The sequence below is a fragment of the Aotus nancymaae genome, unplaced genomic scaffold, assembly GCF_030222135.1.
Source record: "Aotus nancymaae isolate 86718 unplaced genomic scaffold, 86718_ANA_hifiasm-v0.15.2.pri h1tg000016l, whole genome shotgun sequence".
NCBI lineage: Eukaryota > Metazoa > Chordata > Mammalia > Primates > Aotidae > Aotus > Aotus nancymaae.
In genome coordinates, this window is record NW_026988428.1 from 58,026,951 (window position 1) to 58,046,811 (window position 19,861).

At 38.2% G+C, this 19,861-nt stretch overlaps 1 protein-coding gene across 2 annotated transcripts in view; it reads right to left on the reverse strand.

Moving 5' to 3' along the window:
- ITPR2 (inositol 1,4,5-trisphosphate receptor type 2) overlaps positions 1–19,861 on the reverse strand; it is a 508,028-nt gene that overhangs the window by 308,940 nt on the left and 179,227 nt on the right. For both annotated transcript variants that reach the window (XM_012457176.2, XM_064377368.1), the window contains exon 22: positions 1,774–1,967. In XM_012457176.2, coding sequence (XP_012312599.2) covers positions 1,774–1,967 — 194 coding nt within the window. The remainder of the gene's footprint in view (positions 1–1,773; positions 1,968–19,861) is intronic.

Consider the following 19,861-nt stretch of genomic DNA (forward strand, 5'->3'; position numbering starts at 1 on the left):
GGGAAGAGGACTGAGAAAGGGTGTGGAATTTGGTAACCATGAGCAGAAGGCAGGGGGCAGAGCTGAACTGCAGGTGCTTTACAGGGAAGGGTGTTTAAAATCCCATTTTTAAAAGTAAGGATAAATCATAAATAAATGAAACACTAACTTCCAGTTGAAGATGATTACACACAGAATTGTATTCCATAAATACAATTAAAATTAAAACTTTCATTTTCTAATATGCCTAATAAGGAAAAACAAGTGGAAACTAGAAAAAAAGAGGAAAGGGAAGGATTAAAAAAAAGAGCAGAGGAAGATAGTTAAGAGAGGGCCAGAGAGAGGGAGAATGAGAGAAAAACGAAAAGAGAGAGACTAAGAGAGCTACACAAAGTGATGAGAAAACAAGAAGACAAAGGGGAAGAAAAGAGCCGGCACAAGGCACAGGACCTTGATGTCCTTGTAGTACCAAGGAGTGTGGCTGCAAAGAAATTCTTGAAGAGCCATTCTAAGAAAGACACATCCAGAAGCAGTACTCAGGCACACGGGCACAGTGAAGCCGACCCAGACACAGGGACAGAAAATCAGAGTGAATAGAGGTTCAAGGAGATGCTGCAGAAATGAATCAGCCCTGGACTGCTGAGCTGTAGAAGCTCCATCTCATCATTTTTTTTAGCTATTGGAGATTGTTTTTCTATATTTTTTTCTATAACCGTAGGCTAAAATGAGGTCACATATTTTAGAGTTTGTCCCGTGAGTCGGGTGATGTTAAGCTGGGGCTCAGTAGGTCCATGGGTCAAGTGATCGTTACCTTTCTCAGTTTTAGAACAGGAAAACTTTAAGTGATTTTTCAGGGTCATGAACACAGCATTGGGAGGCCGGCCAATATTTCTCAGAATTCGGCCTTTGGGATTCCTAGAGGAACTGTGAAACCTTTTATGATTATAAATCTAATTACTGTAAATGAACAATGTACAGACCCTTCCAGGACTCCTAACCCACTTCTAGTAGCTCAGTCTATATGAAATTATAAACAGTAAACTGTACCCAGATTCCCAATAGGTTCTCCATTCTCCAAATCTGGAATACATGCTATAATTAAGGCATCATAAAAGTACTTTCCAAACTTAAAAACTGCTAAGAATTCATAGCTACAGTAATGAGAGGCTTATTCACTAAACCAATGGGCATGAAATAATAATTTATCTCCTTGAAATTCTTAAAATTAGGTATTAGACTAGGTTATCTTTTTCTAGTTATTCCTTGTCCTTTAGAAACAAAAACAGAGATACTGTCACGTGTAAAATACCAAAACCAATAAATAATAATTTTTGTTAATAATAAATAAAATTTTATTTGTGTTTCTTGCTAAGACAATAAATCTGGACATATGGAATCATGTGTTCAACTCAATTAAAAATAAGAAAAGAGCTGGAAATTAATCAATAACTTTGCTTGCTCTAAAATCCTTCTCAAATGAAGGTAAAATTCAATCAGGGTCAATACTAAATTTCTTTTTAAATACACATGAAAGCACTCTATCAACCTCAAAGCACCCCACAATTGTTAGATATTATCATTAGTATATTTAATGGGAATGGACAAATAAGAGTCATATGTCAAATAGTGTCTGTGTGAGATTTCTTACCAGGTTTGTCATTAACTTTAAAAAAATAAAATTATATTGATAGCATTTCAGAATATTTACACGGTGATTCGGAAGAAAAAGTGTAAGAAGTTAAACCAATAAACACAATTACATCTTTGTCACCTAGCTTCCATTAGGCAACACACCTGTAAAATCTCAATGATCTTCAGCTTGGTGTCCATCACAGTCACATCCTCATGCTCAGCAGGGCTCCCTTGCTTGCTCGGGTGGATGCTGGGCGGCACATCCGGCATGCTCATGGGGAAGATCGAGCCTCTACTGAGTACCATCTGGGTCATCATCTCTCCCACCCCATGAATGGTTCTCATGACATTGTTTCCTGGCATGAGAAAAAGCTGCAAGTCAACACACACAACACCTGGAGAACATATAACTGTAAAATTCAGTTGGTCACAACCACACTGAAAAGAAGCCCAGGAAAAGGATTCAGGATAAGACAGAATAGCATCAGCATTGTTTGGGCTCTTTCTTTAAAGATAAAATTAAAATATTGCAGACACGTTTCAAAATTACAACTTTTAAAAATGGAAGTCTTCCTTTCTCAGAAAATGCTTTCAAATAATGTACCAAAGGCGAGCTGGCTGCTCTGACATCCAAATCAGGTCCTTCTGTAACACAGTATGTCCTACCAACTATCATACCAATAGGCCCTGCCTTTTACAATAATGCAAAAGGAGAGTACTAGTTGCCAAGATAAAGTGAGTTAGAAGTGAGGATACAAAGATTGCAAGAAAACATTTAGATGTTGAATTCTAGCATCATAATCTAAGCCTCCAACCAAGGATTTTTTAGCTCTCCTTTCATAACCATAAAAAGAGCTTGTGAGGAGGATTGTTACCTTCATTTTGAGAAAAAAAAAAGTCTCATTTGGGGAAGATGTATGCATTAGCCAATACGCTTCTCATTCCTTCATCCAATTTCAATAGAAAACCATTACCCAAAATCCACAGAAAGCAATAATGTTTGAGGAGATTATGGAAACAAGCTAGTGACAAACACGATCATTTTCAATGAGGGATCACACTCTTTCCGTCTCTCCCTGAGTTTGGCTTCTCCTTCATTTATTTGCTGATAAAATGTCATAATTTGCATCATGCACACGTTCCCTTACACTAACCACAAATAGCTGTATCCAAAGATCCTCTTTGACAATATGACAATTTATGTTCTCCAGCCCAACTGCTGCTTTTCACTTCTAAGTTCCTACAAGAAACAATAAGATTTCCAAAGAATAGCTGTCTCCATTCCTTTCTGAACAGTGGTCTTTGTTTCGTGGGTGTTCAAGGAGCTCTGCCTTAAGCAAAGGTCTAAGAATCTGGCTAAGAATGTTTCTTTTTCTCAGTGTCTCAGGGCGTAAACCAAGAGAGAGGGAAATGGAAATAAGATGGGATGAGATTTTTATTAAAAAAAAAAACAAACTCTCAGCTCTAAGAGAAGAATGTAAACCGTGGTAATGCCTACAGGATCAAAAGACAAACAAACAAAAAGAAAATATGTAAAAGATGACAAGAGAATCTAAATGGACCAGACCACAATTACCATTAAGCCACTGGTATTGACTATTATCTGTACATTATGAAAAGGTGAAATGACTTTGAAAATTCATTATCTTATCTATACATGGAATCAATTTAAGTATAAGAGGGTAGCGCTCCAACAATACATCTTAGAGTATGGAAAGAAGTAACATTTTTCCTAAAGTGGTATATTCCAGGCAGATGCTTTCATTTTGAAGGTCTGAGACCCTTTATTACACTGCTACTTGCATAAGCCAAAAAACATGATAAAATGTATATATAAGGGTAATTTCCAAGTTTGGACAAAATTGAGGGAAAAGGAATTGAGCCAGCCCCTCTTTTCTATCAGAATAGCTTTGAGGCAGAATGCTTCATTGTCTGTGGTTCTCAAACAATCATAGCAATTGAGTATTTCCACATCCCTCCCCCTGCTTGCTACATGGACTGCAGGGAGGCACATCTGGTTGTTAGCAATGGTTTTGAGCCATCGATGTTCAACCAGTACCTTTATCCAAGACTTGATTCGAGTATGTATATGTGTTTGCCTTGGAGAGATGCTTTCTCACCACTAATACAGAACAGGCTCCTTTGTTATTCTTACCCCTGATTCACACACAAATCATTGGCACCCACAGTGTCTGCATCTTATTTAGATTTGCATGGAAAATAATTATTTAATCCAAATGATTATTACATAGAAAGTTAGCCCAGACAATTCTTTTCCCCAAATATAGATCCTGTCACCAAGGAATTAAAATCCAGAAGCCAGATCCATAGTAATTAGTAACACATGTCATCAATGAAATGGGAGGGTTCACTCAGTCGTACCACACCCTCAGATGCCTGTGGCACGTGGACATCACAAACCTCTCTTGACATTTCCATGTATGGCCAGCTCAGTGGCCTCAAATTAAAAGATGCTATATTTTCTGGATTTGCTTGGTGGTGATTAGAAGTGCTAAAATTGTGAACTATTACAGCTTGAAAAACATGAAGTCAGACACTACATAAATCACAGCCATGCAAAGCTTCTAATATCCATTTCTGCACTGAAAAACTTCTAATTCTAAACTGTTGAGATAAATCAGTGGTGATTAATCCTCAACATTGCAAAAGAAGAATGTTACTACTTCTCAACCATAATTAGTTAATATTGACTAGAAAGTTTTCAGTGAAAAAGCCTACTATAATACAAATTCTCTGAACAACTTAATGCTTACAGATTCAGCTTTTCTGTGTCGTTTATATAAAACCAGCAGCCAGAATTGGTATTTGCATACAAAGTGTATTGGGATAATTTAAAAATATGGAAGTCTTCTTTGCTAAGTCCAAAAGAAGAAGGAAGGAATTGCCACACACAGTGGCTCATGCCTGTAATCCCAGCACTTTGGGAGGCCAAGATGGTTGGATCAGGCCATGAGATGGAGATCAACCTGACCAACATGGTAAAACCCTGTCTCTACTAAAGATACAAAAATTAGCCAGCCGTGGTGGCAGATGCTGGTAATTTCAGCTACTCGTTGGGGCTGAGGCAGGAGTATAGCTTGAAGCTGGGAGGCAGAGGTTACAGTGAGCTGAGATTGCACCACCGCATGCCAGCCCAGGCAATGGAGCAAGACATCATCAAAAAAAAAAAAAAAAAAAAGGAAGGGACTGCTTCAAAAGAATGACTAATCAACTTTTCAGGTTCTTTCATTATATGATTACATAGATATTTTTACTAACCTTAATTCCATCAAGAGAAAACTCTAAAAGACCAGGTATAGCAAATGCATATTGACATACTGAGAGTGGTGACTGGGAGTGCTTGGGGAATACATTGCTTTGTTCTTTGATTGTTCCAGTGGGCCAAGTTTCTATTGCCCATTTCAGGAAAGTGAAAAGCAGTAAGAAACTAAGCAACCTAACACGACAGCTGTGCTGACCGTAACTTAATTTTGCCCTATTCAGAAATAATTTTACTGTGGTGATCACACTATTGGGTTCAACAACCACTAGCAGTTGTATGACTTTATAGCAGGTATAAGAGAGAATCTTGATTGAAATTTACCTTAAGTCTGCTGGTATTTATTTTACTTAAAGTTATCTTTATTCTCTCTTTTTATTAGAAATGCTTTTGTCTTATGAACACATAAGAAAATTATAATTTGAATTTTCCTGATGAATGTCAGACAGACATTTCTGAAACATTCTCAGCATTTAGAAGAGGTAATAGACATATTTGATTCAGAGTTTTGTGAATAATTGTTCACAGTCATTTAATTGTTCTGTGACTACTAAAGTCAGCTCAATGTTTTATGACAATAGAGGCCAAAAATGGGTAATCCAAAAACTAGTCTTATTTTCCCTGAAACATATGTTTATAGTTGGATTTGAATAAGTGTATCTGCTGTTATAATAACTCATCTGAAACCAAAAAATGTTCAACCATAAAGACATGACTCCAGAAGTCTTCCTATTTCCCATCCCAGCTCAGCAGCTCCTTATAAACCTGCCCTTGCTGGAAAATGCCTATACTTTCTAAAACTAGAGCAGTTTTCATTTTCAAACATTCTCTGGAGCAGTGCTTCCTCCCAGTGGCTGAGGGTCTGGGTTATAAATGGACTTTTCTGTATGTAAAGAAAACAAAAACATTAGCATAAGATCAAGCCTTAATTAAGCTATTGACCATAAAGTAATAGGTAATATGGTAGCAAACTGGGTTAAATGGAAGATCAAGATTAAAACGCCAGAGAAAGCAATTTTATCTAACCAGCACTCCCAATTTCAAGTTAGCTCACAGTATTTTGGAAAGCTGCACAGCTAGATAGTTCTACGTAGTTCATACATGCATGGCTTTTATTCTATGTGCCGAACCTGGAGGGAACTTGCTATTCCTCTGCCTTGAGTTCGGATGCCCAAATGGTCACACAGCTTGCTCTCTCACTCCTTTCTGATCCGTGATGCAATGTCACCTCCTTAGGTAGACCTCTTCTGGCCACCCTCTCTAAAGAACTTCCATCATTCTCAATCCATGAACCCCCTTTAAATTTTGGTTATGGCATTAACACTCTCTCATATCACATCATATATTTGTCTATGTGTTTATTGTAGTCCCCCCCTCCAATGACATAAAAGAACATGAGCTTCATGAAGACAGGGATTCTACCTTTTTCTAACATCTGGAATAGTGTCTGATGCCTAACTCTCACTTAATAAATGTTTGTTAAATTAATGCATGAATAACAAAGATTGGACAATAAAATGAACTATTAAAAATGAGAATGACTTAATAATTATTTAAAAGGTGGATTCCATTACATTAAAAGTACTTCATCTTTCATCAAGTTGAGGTTTTGCTTACTTTCCTTTATACTTTCTCCTTTTTTCAAAAAGCATACATAATTTCATGTTACTTAAAAATTTATTAAAAGGAATTAATAAAATAGATACCAATGAGAGAAGAGAAAATAATGAAATCTGTCTTTATCAGGGGTTTATCATATCGTATGTACCTTGCTAGGCCACAGGCCACATACACCCTTCACCTCATTGGATCCTCAAAGCACAGTGGGGATTGGGAGATGGATCCCACTTTACACAGCCAGAAAGTGGCAGAGTCTCAAATGATCTCAACATGAATCATGTTTCCCTGCACGACGCTGGTTCACTAACAGACTTTATAAAGTTCCAAAAATTTAATACTAGAACTCAGAAAGCCCTAATGCAATTACAGAAAGAAAAGATTCCAATTAAAACTGTGTACTAAGAAATGTAGATTTTCTATTAATTGTATAATAAACCTGCTCACATTATTCTCAAGTGATCTTACCCAACCAGTTTTTATTACATATGATGTGCCACATACTACTAGTGCCATTTTGCTTATATTACACGATTTAATTTTACAGGCAGCCCTTGTTCAGAAAGTATTCATAAAGTACCTAATGTTCATCTGGCTCTACACCCAGGGACATCTCAGGTGGGAAGACATAGGAAAAGAAGAAGAATTTACAATATGGTCAGGAAAACATAAAATATGTCCAAAAAAAAAATAAGAACAAGTAGAATACAGATATGATGGTAATAGTACAGCATGGATGGCACACAAACTTGCTTAGGAATTTTTTTTTTTAACTGGGAAATTATCTTAGAGTGAGGGCAGTGAAGGACAGCTCCATAGAGGATATACAATTTTTAATGAGGTTTTGAAAGAAGTGAATGATTTAGATTACAGAAGCATGATCTTTGTCAAATCATATCATCAGCCTATGTTCAGAATCTAAATCCTATAAAATAGGTTGGGCCTTCTTGTAAGAATCAAATTATATAATATGTGCAAAAAAAGCCATGAAGAATAAAAAGTACCATATAATTGGAAGGTATTACTTTAAAAATGAAAAGTAAAGGACACATGCATGCTTTTACTACACCTCTGAAAAACGACTCTTCTCCATTTAATTATGTTCCCATTATAGTGGTCACCACCTTTCTAATGAATATGCAGTTTCATCATATAATTATGGTTCATAATGTCTTATGATACAGCATGATTGAAACACAATATTGCCTCTAAATGGAGATGTCCTTCAGAAGAGTGTTTTACAAAGAATACTTAATGGAAGAAGCAGATAATATGATACCTAATTTTCTTCATTCTAAATAAAACACCACTGAACACAGTGCATTAATAGACTGCTTACAGATTCCAAGTTTTCAAGGGCTTAGAAATAGAACAAAACAAAAACCAACCAAAAGTATGAAACTAAAGTGTAGTAATGTTATTATCCATCTTTTATTGAATATCAAGTGGACTACTTAGAAGAAAACTGTTTTATATCCCACACACTAAAGAAGCATTATTCAAAGGATGAACTGAAAAAGCAATTCATATAAAATAGTGACTGTGTTCTGCAACTTATTTTGGATTTCATCACTGTCAAATATTGACAAAAACGTTTTAATATTCCAAATCTCAAGATTTCAATTTGCAAAACTGATCTTCATATGCTTAAAAGTTGGTAATACAAGTAACAAATGAATGTACATGCTGTTTCTATCACTGAGATGTAATTTACTTACAGTGAAACGCACAGATCATAAATGAAAGGTTTGAGCAGTTCTCACAAGTCATATACAATATGAACCACATGCAAACCGGTTACTGAACATTTCCATCACCCTAGAAAGCTCTCTTATGCCCTTTCACAGTCAATTCCCCCCGAGTTTCTCCCCAGCCCTACCATCAAAGGCAACTGCACTCTTGATATCTCACACCACAGATGCATGTATTGGCTAATGTAGAGTTTCATAGGTATGATTTTAGTTACATGATTATGCCAAAGAATACTGGGTAAATGGTCAATGTTAAAGCACAGAAGGTCCTCTGGCTCTTTGCTGCTTTGTTCTTGCCTTGACTAAGTATTTTTGTCATTGACTTGGGTGAAGTCAGAGACAGCATGCTTCTCAAATGCAAAGATAACATGAAACAAGTGAGGATGGCTAATATAGTGAATGATTTATCAAATTTCAAAACTATATAAATAGGTTGAAAGTACAGGTTAAATCCAACATGGTAAAATCAAAATATAAAAGGTGATATATGCTTAGAGCCAAATAAAACCAACTCAAGAACATGATGGGGGAAAATGTGATGTAAAAGAAAATAAATTAGAATTTTAGTTGAGTTCAAGTTTAGTAGGAATCAATATTATGTCATTGTTACCAAAACACTCATTTTCACCCAGGCTACATTACAAAAGGGTTCAGAATGAAGGTGAATGTAGCCGTCTTTGCCTCTGTGCCAGTCAAACCAGTGACAAATTAAAATGAATCATAAGAGGAACTGCTAAAGGAATTGCATAGGACTAGAGAGAGAGGAGGGGGAACGCAGGTGATGTGCTAACCATTTTCAAGCACAGAAAGACCAGACATGTGGACGGGATTTTGGATTTCTGTGCAGTTCAACAAGCAACAGAAATGAGGCTCTTTGCTGGAAGTGAGAGGGAAGTCTACAAAGAGGATAACCAAACAAAAGACCTAATAATTAGAGCTGTGAAAAATAAGAAAGGCCTACCCATTGCAGAAGTAAAATCTTGCTCACTCCAGGTGTTCAAGGAGATCCTATGTGACCATGTTTAATGGATATTGCATGAAGATATGAAGCTCATATATTATACAGATAATGTATATGGTTCCTTTCTATCCCAGCATTCTATAAATTTCTGTTCGGGTTCCAACAATAAGCCGTATAGGAGGTCACCAGAGAGTGTAAGAACTTGGAGACTATGCAAGCGTATTAACATCTGAAGACATCAGATGCTGAGGCTCCAGCAATATATATATATATATAATATGTATGTATTATATATTAGATGGAGTCTCACTCTGTTTCCTGGTTGGAGTGCAGTGGCAGGATCTCAGCTTACTGCAACCTCTAGCTCCCTGGTTCAAGCGATTCTCCTGCCTCAGCCTCCCAAGTAGTTGTGACTATAGGCATGTACCACCATGTCCCCCTAATTTTTGTATTTTTATTACAGACAGGGTTTCATCATGTTGGCCAGGATAGTCTTGATCTCTTGACCTCATGATCTGTCTGCCGCAGCCTCCCAAAGTACTGGGATTACAGGTGTGAGCCACTGCACCCAGCCCAGCTCAAGCAATATTTATAACTATAGAAAAATAGCTGTAGTAGATTGCTGAGAACAACATGACCCTCTTCAGTCATTCTCATTTTTGTAGGGTCATTCTTAGGGATTGATCCTGCCCTATTAACTCAGTCAGGCAATGTGAGTAGAAAAACATCAGCAAGCCACCATGGCACATGTTTACCTATGTAACAAACCTGTAGGTCCTAAACATGTATCCTGGAACTTAAAAAAAATTTAATTTAATTTTTTAAAAAAGAAAAATAATCATATACTTAGAATGTTACAATCTAGTAATATTATTGTGATTCAAACACATATTTGTATAAAGCATATAATTTACATATGTTAAACACATTTCACTCAATAAATATTTTTGAAAACCAATTAGGTATATAGTAATATATTTGGCATGGTACAAGTCACCCATAGAACCAGAAATAGAATCTATCTTGATAGTTTACTTACCACTATGATACTCTCAGTCAATAAATATGAATCTCTGTTGCTGAATAAACTATGTAGTAACTCTAAGAGTCATAGAATCTTCTATAAGCCTACTGGAAAAGACAACCTTATGAAAAATAATCATAAAATTAAGAAAAGAAAGACACAAGAATATATCTGAAATAATAGGGTCTCTAAATATTTTCATGCTTCAAATGCATAAATGCTTTATAAGGCATGTCACTTACACACATTCATCCTAACGATAGTGAAATCTGAAAGTATATATGAGATACTCATATGAGTAGCTCACAGCAAGGTGTCTAAGGAGATACAATTGCTTAGTATTACTGGGGAAACAGCAGGAGACAGAGCTAGAGATGTCTAACTCAGATTATGAAGACCCTTGGGCACCAATTTAAAAAGCTGAGTTATTATTCTCTGGAGATGATGAGAGCTAAATAAAGAAGCAGAGTATGTGATTTAGAAAGATCTTTATGTTGGAATGTCGAGAAAGAGCCAAAAAACAGAGTCAGAGAGAACAATCAGAAATTTATTTCAGGAAAGGAAAAGGAATATCTAGCTTCGAGAGATCTTTAGCTGGTAAAACTTTTAAGACTTGGGATTGAAACTTTTCTGAGACAAGCCAAACAACCATTCACAAAGGAGTGATTCTTTGTTTAAAAACATTAAAAACAAAGCTCTTTAATATGACCTGAAAAATAACTTCCAGCCAAATCAAAACTCTTTCACAGATATGCACTATGTTGTACTGAACTTTCTTGGGAAACTTGGAAAAAGTAGAAAAGAGTCCCTGCACATGAGGAAGTCATCTGTGTATAAAGAAAGCAATAAAATAATAATAGAAAGAACACCAGCTGTAAAGAAGGGAGAAAAAGGAAAAGAAGGGAAGAAACCTGAATTCAAAATTTCCAGCAAGCTACATACAAGCTATCTGATCTTAGGCAAAGTATATAACCTATCTAAAAGTTTATTTCCTGGACAAAATAAGGACCATAATACCCAACTTGCTGGACTGTGATAAGGATTAACAATAAAAATGTACAAAAGACCTAGAGGTGTGCCAGGTGTTTTATATAAATAATAGATAACTTTATATAGTAATCCCTTGCCCAATGTTTAGCCTGGCATACATCACATAGTTATTACCCTCTATTTTACTATGTGCATTTGATTTTTAAAAGGAACATGATCTAGTGTAGAGTATGTGTTTGACACCCTCTTGAAACAGAGAGAAGCTAGTAGGTGGAATGAGGAGAGTCCTTTTAGGCACCATTGTTAACTAAGAGAAGCCTAATAGTTATACAGATACCTTTTCTAAAACTTTTAAAAGCTTAGAGGCGGTGGGGGGGAGCAAAAGACATTACACATTAAGCCAGCAAAGACTTAGAGGAGCATAGCACAAAGCTGGTGAGAACACCAGGCTGAGAACCTCAGAATGGCACAGAAATCTTTCTCAGCTCCTGAGGAACAGCATCCCACAAAAGACTTGCTGCCTAGAGCAGGTTTCTGATGCCAGTGATTCTGGGGCACCTAGAAATAGGAAGCTTCTAGCCATTATTTTCATGCCTAGAACTTTGTTACATGTTTACATGTTTTAATTTATTTTTATTTTTCTCCATAATCTCTATTTCCCATGACATCTGCTATGGCTGGAATGTTTCCCAAAAGCTCACGTGGTGGAAACTGGATCCCCAATGTTATGAAGTTGGGAGGTGGGATGTTTAAGGGGTATTTAGGTCATGAGAGCACTACCCTTATGGATGGATTAATGGCATTATCCCAGGAGTGGGTTTTTATAAAAGAGTAAGTTCAACACCATCTTGCCCCTGCACTTTCTTGCTTTCTGTTTGCCCTCCCACCAAAAGACAACACAGCAAGAAGATCCTTGCCAGATGCTGGCCTCTCAACCTCAGCTTCTCAGCCTCCAGAACTGTGAGCAGTCAATTTCTGTTCATTATACATTACCCAGTCTCAGGTATTCTACAAAAGATATTACACATTAATCCAGAAAGGACTTACAGGTGCAGCCAGCATAACACAAAACTGATAAGAGAACCAGACTCATGGCTAGGCGCGGTGGCTCACACCTGTGATCCCAGCACTTTGGGAGGCTGAGTGGGGTGGATTGCCTGATGTCAGGAGTTCGAGACTAGTCTGGCCAACATGGTGAAACCCTGTCTCTACTAAAAATACTAAAAAATTAGTCAGGCATGGTAGCGTGTGCCTGTAATCCCAGCTACTCAGGAGGCTGAGGCAGGGGAATTGCTTAAACCAGGGAGGTGGAGGTTGCAGTCAGCTGAGATCGAGCCACTGCACTCCAGCCTGGATGACAGAGTGAGACTCCATCTCAAAAAAAGTAAATAAATAAAGAGAGAGAACCAAACTCAGAACATGACAATGGCACAGAAATCTTTCTCAACATCTGAAAAACAGCATTCCACACAAGGCCTGCTGTGCAAAATGGACCAAGACAAGATCTGAGTCTTGACCCAAAATGTTTACACTTAGGGCACTAGAAAGGAAGATAACTGTCGTGGATGTTGTGATGGTCCTGCCCAGATTCCCTTTCAGAAGTGAAGGACTACTCCCCAAGCTGCCGGAGTGCTACTCAGAGGACAGTCCTCAACTGCCAGCCCTGTGTTTGTGTCCCCCCAAAATGTATATGTTGAGATACTCTCTTCCAAAATGACAATGTTAGAAGTAGAACCTTTGGGAGGTGATTAGGTCATGAAGGAAGAGTCCTCATGAATGGAATTAGGGTTCTTCTAAAAGACGCCCAAAATGGATTGATTCCCCTTGCCCCTTCCCCAGGTCAGAACACAGTAAGAAGATGCCATCTGTGATCCAAAAACAGACCCCACTGGACACCAAATCTGCAGGCACCATAATCCTGGACTTCCCAGCCTCCAAAACTATGAGAAATAAATGTTTGTTGTTTAGAAGCTGCCTATTTTATGGTATTTTTTGTTATAGCAACCCAAACAGTCACCAAATCTGCAGGCACCATAATCCTGGACTTCCCAGCCTCCAAAACTATGAGAAATAAATGTTTGTTGTTTAGAAGCTGCCTATTTTATGGTATTTTTTGTTATAGCAACCCAAACAGTCTAAGACAGAAAACTACCATACCAAGAAGTGGGATGCTACTATAACAATTATCTAAGATGTAGAAGTGCTTTGAAACTGGGTAGTGGGTAGAAGTTGGAGGAGTTGTGAGGTGCATCCTAGAAAAAGCCAACATTGCCATAAACATTTAGGATGATTCCGTGAAGTCTCAGAGGACAGGAGGAAAGCTACAGAGAAAGCTTGTAGTTCTCATACTCTTAGAATTCTCTATGAGTTTTCTTAAAGAATTCATAGAAGGTCACAAACAGTACATTGGTAGAAATATGGATGTTGAAGTCCATGCTGAGGAGGTCTCAGATAGAAATAGGGAACATCTTATTGGAAACTACAGAAAAGGCATCCTTGTTATAAGGTAACAATAAACTTGGCTGAATTGTGTTCATGCCCTACTGTTTTATAGAAGGTAAAACTTGCCAGAGATGAAATTGAATATTTGGGTGAAAAATACGTAAGCAACATGTTGACAGAATGTCTGGTTCCTCTTGACTGCTTACAGTAAAATGTGAAAAAAGATAAATGGCTTAAAGATGAAATTGTTAATTAAAAAGGAAACGGAACTTAAATTTTTGGAAAATCCTCAGCCTATCCATACTGAAAAATATGAGAAAGTCTGTTTGGAAGTGTGGCCAAGTGACCATTTGATAAAGAGTTTACTATGGATCAGGCATCTCAAGGGAAGCCAGGTGCTATTTATCATGACAATGGGGAGATGAGTTAGCCATCTAAAGAGAAGCCAGGACCTACTGTCCAAAACAATGGGAGAATAACCCCAACAGATTTAGGAGATCATCAGGGATGCCCCTTCCATCACAGGCCCAGAATATAAGGAGCGAGGGGGCAATAAGATTTCAAAAGAGGGGGTACCACCTCACATCATGGGCTTTACTTCCCCATACCCCATCACTGAGCTCCTGGGCTGCCCCAGGTATGGCTCCAGTAGGCGCCATTATAGCATGCACTGTGTCCTGCAAAGCTGTGGGGGAGTTGGGTTGGGGAGGAGTTGCTGCCTCCACCTGGATTCCAAAGGATGCCCTGCTGAGCTGTGGAGCCCAGGCAATAGAAAGCACTATCTATCAACCAGGAAGCAGGCTCTCACCAGACACTGAATCTGCTGGCACCATTATATTAGTCTGTTCTCAAGCTGCCAATAAAGACATGGCTGACAGTAATTTACAAAGGAAAGAGGTTTAACTGACTCACAGTAATTTATAAAGGAAGGAGATTTAACTGACTCACAGTTCCACATCGCTGGGGAGGCCTCACAATCATGGCCGAAGGCGAATGAGGAGCAAAGTCATATCTTACATGGCAGCAGGCAAAGAGCATGTACAGGGGAACTCCCCTTTATAAAACCATCAGATCTCATGAGACTTACTATTACAAGAATGGCATAGGAAAAACCTGCCCCCATGATTTAATTACCTCCCACCGGGCCTTCCCATAACACATGAGAATTATGGGAGCTACAATTCAAGATGAGATTTGGGTGAGGACACAGCCAAACCATATCAACCATGATCCTGGACTTCCCAGCCACCTGAACTGTGAGAAATATTGCTTGTTGTTTACAAGCCACCCCGTATATGGTATTTTTGTTATAGTAGCCCAGGCAGACTAAGACAACTAGTGTGAAGAGAGGTACCTCAAGCAAGGTCATTCACCCATTCCAGAGCAGCCTACAGGGACATAAAGGCTCAGTGCCCTCACCCTAATGGAGACAGCCCTGAAGGACATCCCAATCAACCTCCCAGAAGCCTCCACTAAACTGCATCACTTCTCCCTTTCCCATTCCACTGGTGTTGATCCTAAGAGCTCTCCTTAATAAGTCTCCTTCATGCTAATCCTGTCCCAGAGTCTGCTTCCTGAGGAACACAACTGGCAATAAATATAGAATTGCTGAGAATTATTGTCATTGCTGCTGTCATTTAAAAATCAGTGGAAGAATTTCAAGATGTTATGAGAAGTACATGCTCATGTCATACAATACACACAGACACGAAGGGACAAGAAGGAAACCTGCCACTGTGGATGGGAGTATACCCATGTTCCTGCCTTTTCTTAGCGTCTAAAGCTTCCCTTCATTTAAGTGTATGATTTGGATGGAGAGAAGGTACAGGAAGAAGGTGACTGCATATGCAAGATGGGTGAGGGTGGGGAACACGGTACTTAATCAAGATAAGACAGTTCTTTCAGAAGCAAAGGGACCTCACTGAACGTAGAGCATGGACAGAGGGAGGACAGACAGAATCGGGCCATCTCAAGAAAAATAACCCTGAATGTCCAGAGGTAGCATGGTGCTGGGAAGAGCAAGTCCAGAAATCCATGAAGAGTTTTTCAAGTGATGAACAGTAATTGGTGGTGCCTTCTCTTTGCACGTAAACTTTGCTAACACTCCTTAGCACTGTGAACTCCATTGCAAACTTAACTCCTTTGCAGAGACCTTAAAAGAGCTCAGTCAGGTGAAAAATTAAAAAGAGATGAACACTGGGAAGAGTCTTTAAAAGGAAGCTAGCTTGCACCTTAGGTATGTGCTCTTTGGTTTTGATCCTTAAACTGAGCCCTTTTCTGTTCTTTCTGATCCCCCATCTCCACATATATACTTCCTCATGGTCTCACCTCACATGCAGTTGAGACTTTCTTTTCTCCCTTTCTTTCCCCGTTTTTTTTTTGTAAGATACTCTGGGTATATTCAGTGAACTAGGGTGTCTGGTTTCAAGACATTCAAGCTGGTGTCTTAAAAAGAACAATCATAGCTATTAATCAGAACAAAAGTTTCATAGATATTTGCTTAAAAGAGTGTTTCGCAACACACAAAAAAAGAATGCCAGTCGATGAATAAAGAAAGATTACATACTAATCTTCAAAGAATCAGTTTTGAACTAAAGGAGACTGCAAAGATCATATTTAGACTAACTTCATAGTTTTATAAAAGAAGAAATTATTTTCAGGCAGTTTTTCTTTTTGGCTGCAAATATTTTCTTCCTTTCTCACCCATACAACAATATTTAAAAATGTTTCTGCCCCACCCCTCTCATCTCAGTTTCCCTTCTCCTTTTTAACAGTAACTATGCTGCCAGGAAAAAACATTGCAAAGTGGATAATGTGAAGTCCCTATAAAGGCAAATGAACAACCAAAACATTTAAATTGAAGAAGCAAGTGGTTCTTTGCCAGGAGATGGAGAGTTGACATCCTCTTACCTTGTTCCCCAAATCTCCTAGGTGAAGGGGTACTCCTGGACACACATATATTCAAAGTGCATCTCATTACTTTGCCTCCTATCTCCGCTCTACCCTGAGTTGGGTCCACAGGGCTGTAAGTCACTCGGGACAGCAGAATTATTTTAGGGAAGGAGGATAATTCCAGGCTGCTGTGGTTGCCTGTATCTTATTCCCTAAGGCCAAAGGCACTTCATTTCCAACCCTGAAACCTCAAAGAAAAAGAAGTCCTACAAACAAATGGAATTCTCCGTTGATTTTTTTTTAGTAACTCCTCGTTTTCTACATCATAACATATATGCCAACAAAAGGGATTATCTGGTTACTAACTGGGAACAGGCCCCCATTTCAGTGCTTAGCTATGGAAGCTACCAAGAATTTGGAATTGTGAAAAAGCAAAATGAGAGAAGCTACAAAGAAACTATACAGCTCTTGGTTGGTCTTTTGATAGTTTTCTATGATCTACTGGCTTTTCCAATTATGGTGAGTTCAGGGATAGGAAGGAAGACAACAGTGAAAAGAAATTGTAGTGGTGTCCTAGACACTCTAATTAAGCCCAAAGTTCACTCAATGATGTAGACTATTGTTCCATGTTGGAGATTCAAAGTTGAACCCCAGTCCCATTCAAACAGCAAACACAGATAAGTAGAAGGATATTAACAGGATAACTAAGTAACAAACCAGACCCAAACCATTTCCAGACTCTGTCAACTTCTCTATTCTAACCACATACATATTCACATGGAAAGGATAGGATACTCGAATGATACAGTTATACACATATCATGCTGTTCCATAGAAGATGTGTAAGTGAGATTCACATTTGTCCTCAACTATTCAAGTGACTCTCCAGTACAACAAAATATACCTGTGCTGTTATAAAAGAAAAAAGGGCTCTTAATTATTAGTAGAAATAGAAAGGTTTGGATTGTATATCCTTTGGCAAGTATAAAAAGATGAAAACTTTAAAAATGAAATGTTTGCAAAGAATATGGAAAATATCCAGTTTATTAGTTCATATGTGCATTTGCTTTTAACTTCTATAAGTGACAAAGAAGAACACAGCTTGCCATAATCCTTCTACTCAAAAGATCAATTGCACTGAATGGTGCCTGTGCATTTAAAATCACTGAGAGTAAATCATAAGTATTAGGTAAAGCAAATTGACTCAACCACACAGCCTCTTGGGAGCAAATACATTTGTTTGAAAATAATATTTCTTAAGTGACTGTATAGCCAATGAAAGGTGTTACATTGATAGTTCTGAAGACCTAAATCTTCTATTTCACTATAGTGAAGGCTGGAGCAGTGCCAGCTCCCCATGTCTCCATAAGAGCAAGCCTCAATCATTTTCTGAATGGACCACCTTTAGGGCACAAAGATGAAAAGCTGCCTCTGAGCCTAGCAATTTCTGCTGAGCATGCCAACTACACTGTGACAGGGAGCAGCCACAGCTTGGAAGCTGAATGCAGACTCCCAACCAGCTCTAGGATGGGGACAACTCACAGTGACACTGAGGTGGGCTGTGTGTGTGACCAAGGAGGCAGAAGAAGAAAACTTCTGGAATTGCCACTTTCCAAGCCAGCCATCTCCACCACCGCAAACACTCATCACTGACATCTAAACCTACAGGATTTCCCAGAAAAACAAATGAATGCTGTGCATGCACATCCTAGTTAAGTCTGGCGCCACTGAGGCTGGCACAAAATGGAACTCCAGGAACTGTAAGCCTTTCCTTCTAGATATGCCTCCTCTTCCGCTCCCCTGTGTCTGACCTGCCAAACACATTTTTCTGCATGTCCAACCCCAACTGTGCTGGAGAAGAATTAGCAAGTGGGAAGTAAGAGAGGGATAAAAAGGATGTAGTTCTATTGCATAAAATTTTCCAGATATGGTATGAGCATACAGAACTGTCTCATTTACTTAAAGGAACTGGTCTATCTAGCAATAATGTTTATAAAACCACTTTTAAAAAAATGTACTTTGCAAATGACTTCCCATTGAACATAAAGTTTCATTAAAAGAGAAAAAACATTTATAGTATGAGAGAAGTCCGTATAAAAAAAAGAAGAAAATACAATTCAAATTATTTAGATATCAAAGAGCCAAGAGGATGATACACTGAGTATTGTAATGTGGTAACATATGCTATGGCTCCTAGAAGTTGATCTTTAAAATCAAGTTCTTTTTTTTTTCTCTAGGTACTTTCCACAATCTGGGATTTCCTCTCTGGCATAGACCTTTGTCTCACCCTGCACCACAGGAATTTTTCCCATGCTTGACAATCCTTATCCACATTCGGAGATTCCAGAAGTGTTTCTTCTTGCATCTTCTGTTAAGAATGTACACAGTCTCACAGAACTTTTGTTAGGAATTTATATTCTAATAGAGAACCCAGCTATAATATTAGTAACACATCTCCTAGTAGAGTTGTAAGATCATTCTTGAAGTTTGAATTGTCACCTTGCATAACATAAATCCTTTTCCTACCAGGTTAATTATTTAAGTTCTTAACTTTTTTGTTTTAAAAAACTTTCAAATTTATAGGAAGAGTTGCAAGAATAGTACAAAGAACTCCCACATAGCTTCTGCCCAGATTGATTAGATTCACAAATGCTGCCACATTTGCGTCTCTCTTTCTGTCTCCACATACACCCCCTCCCCACCCCACACACACGCACACAGGCACACACACACATACACACACACACATCTTTCCTGCTCTATTTGAAACTTAGTTCCAGATATCATAACCTTTCAATTTTCAATTTTTCACCATGTATTTGCTAAAAACAAGTACCCTGGCTTAGCTAAGCACAGTATAATTACATAAGTCAGGAAATCTGACACAATATTAAAATGTAACCTGCAATCCATATTCCTACAATCCGTTTTCAAATTTCATCACTTGTGCTTATAATATCTTCTATAGATAATATTTCTCCTAATCCAGGGTCCAGTACTGAGTCACATATTGCATTTAGTTATCATGTCTCTTTAATCTCCTTTAATCTGAAACCGTTTCTCAGCCCTCCTTTATCTTTCATTACATTGACATTTTTGCCCACATATTCTCTATTCTCCATTCAGTGAGCAGATCATATCAATCCCTTCTCAAATCCCTCCAGAGATTGCCCATCAAACTTAAAACAAAATTCTGCCCTCCCTCACTCCATCAGTCTTCATATCATTGACCTACTTTATTTTTCTTCACAACATTATCAGATGTTACAGGATGGATGGATAGGTAGGTAGGT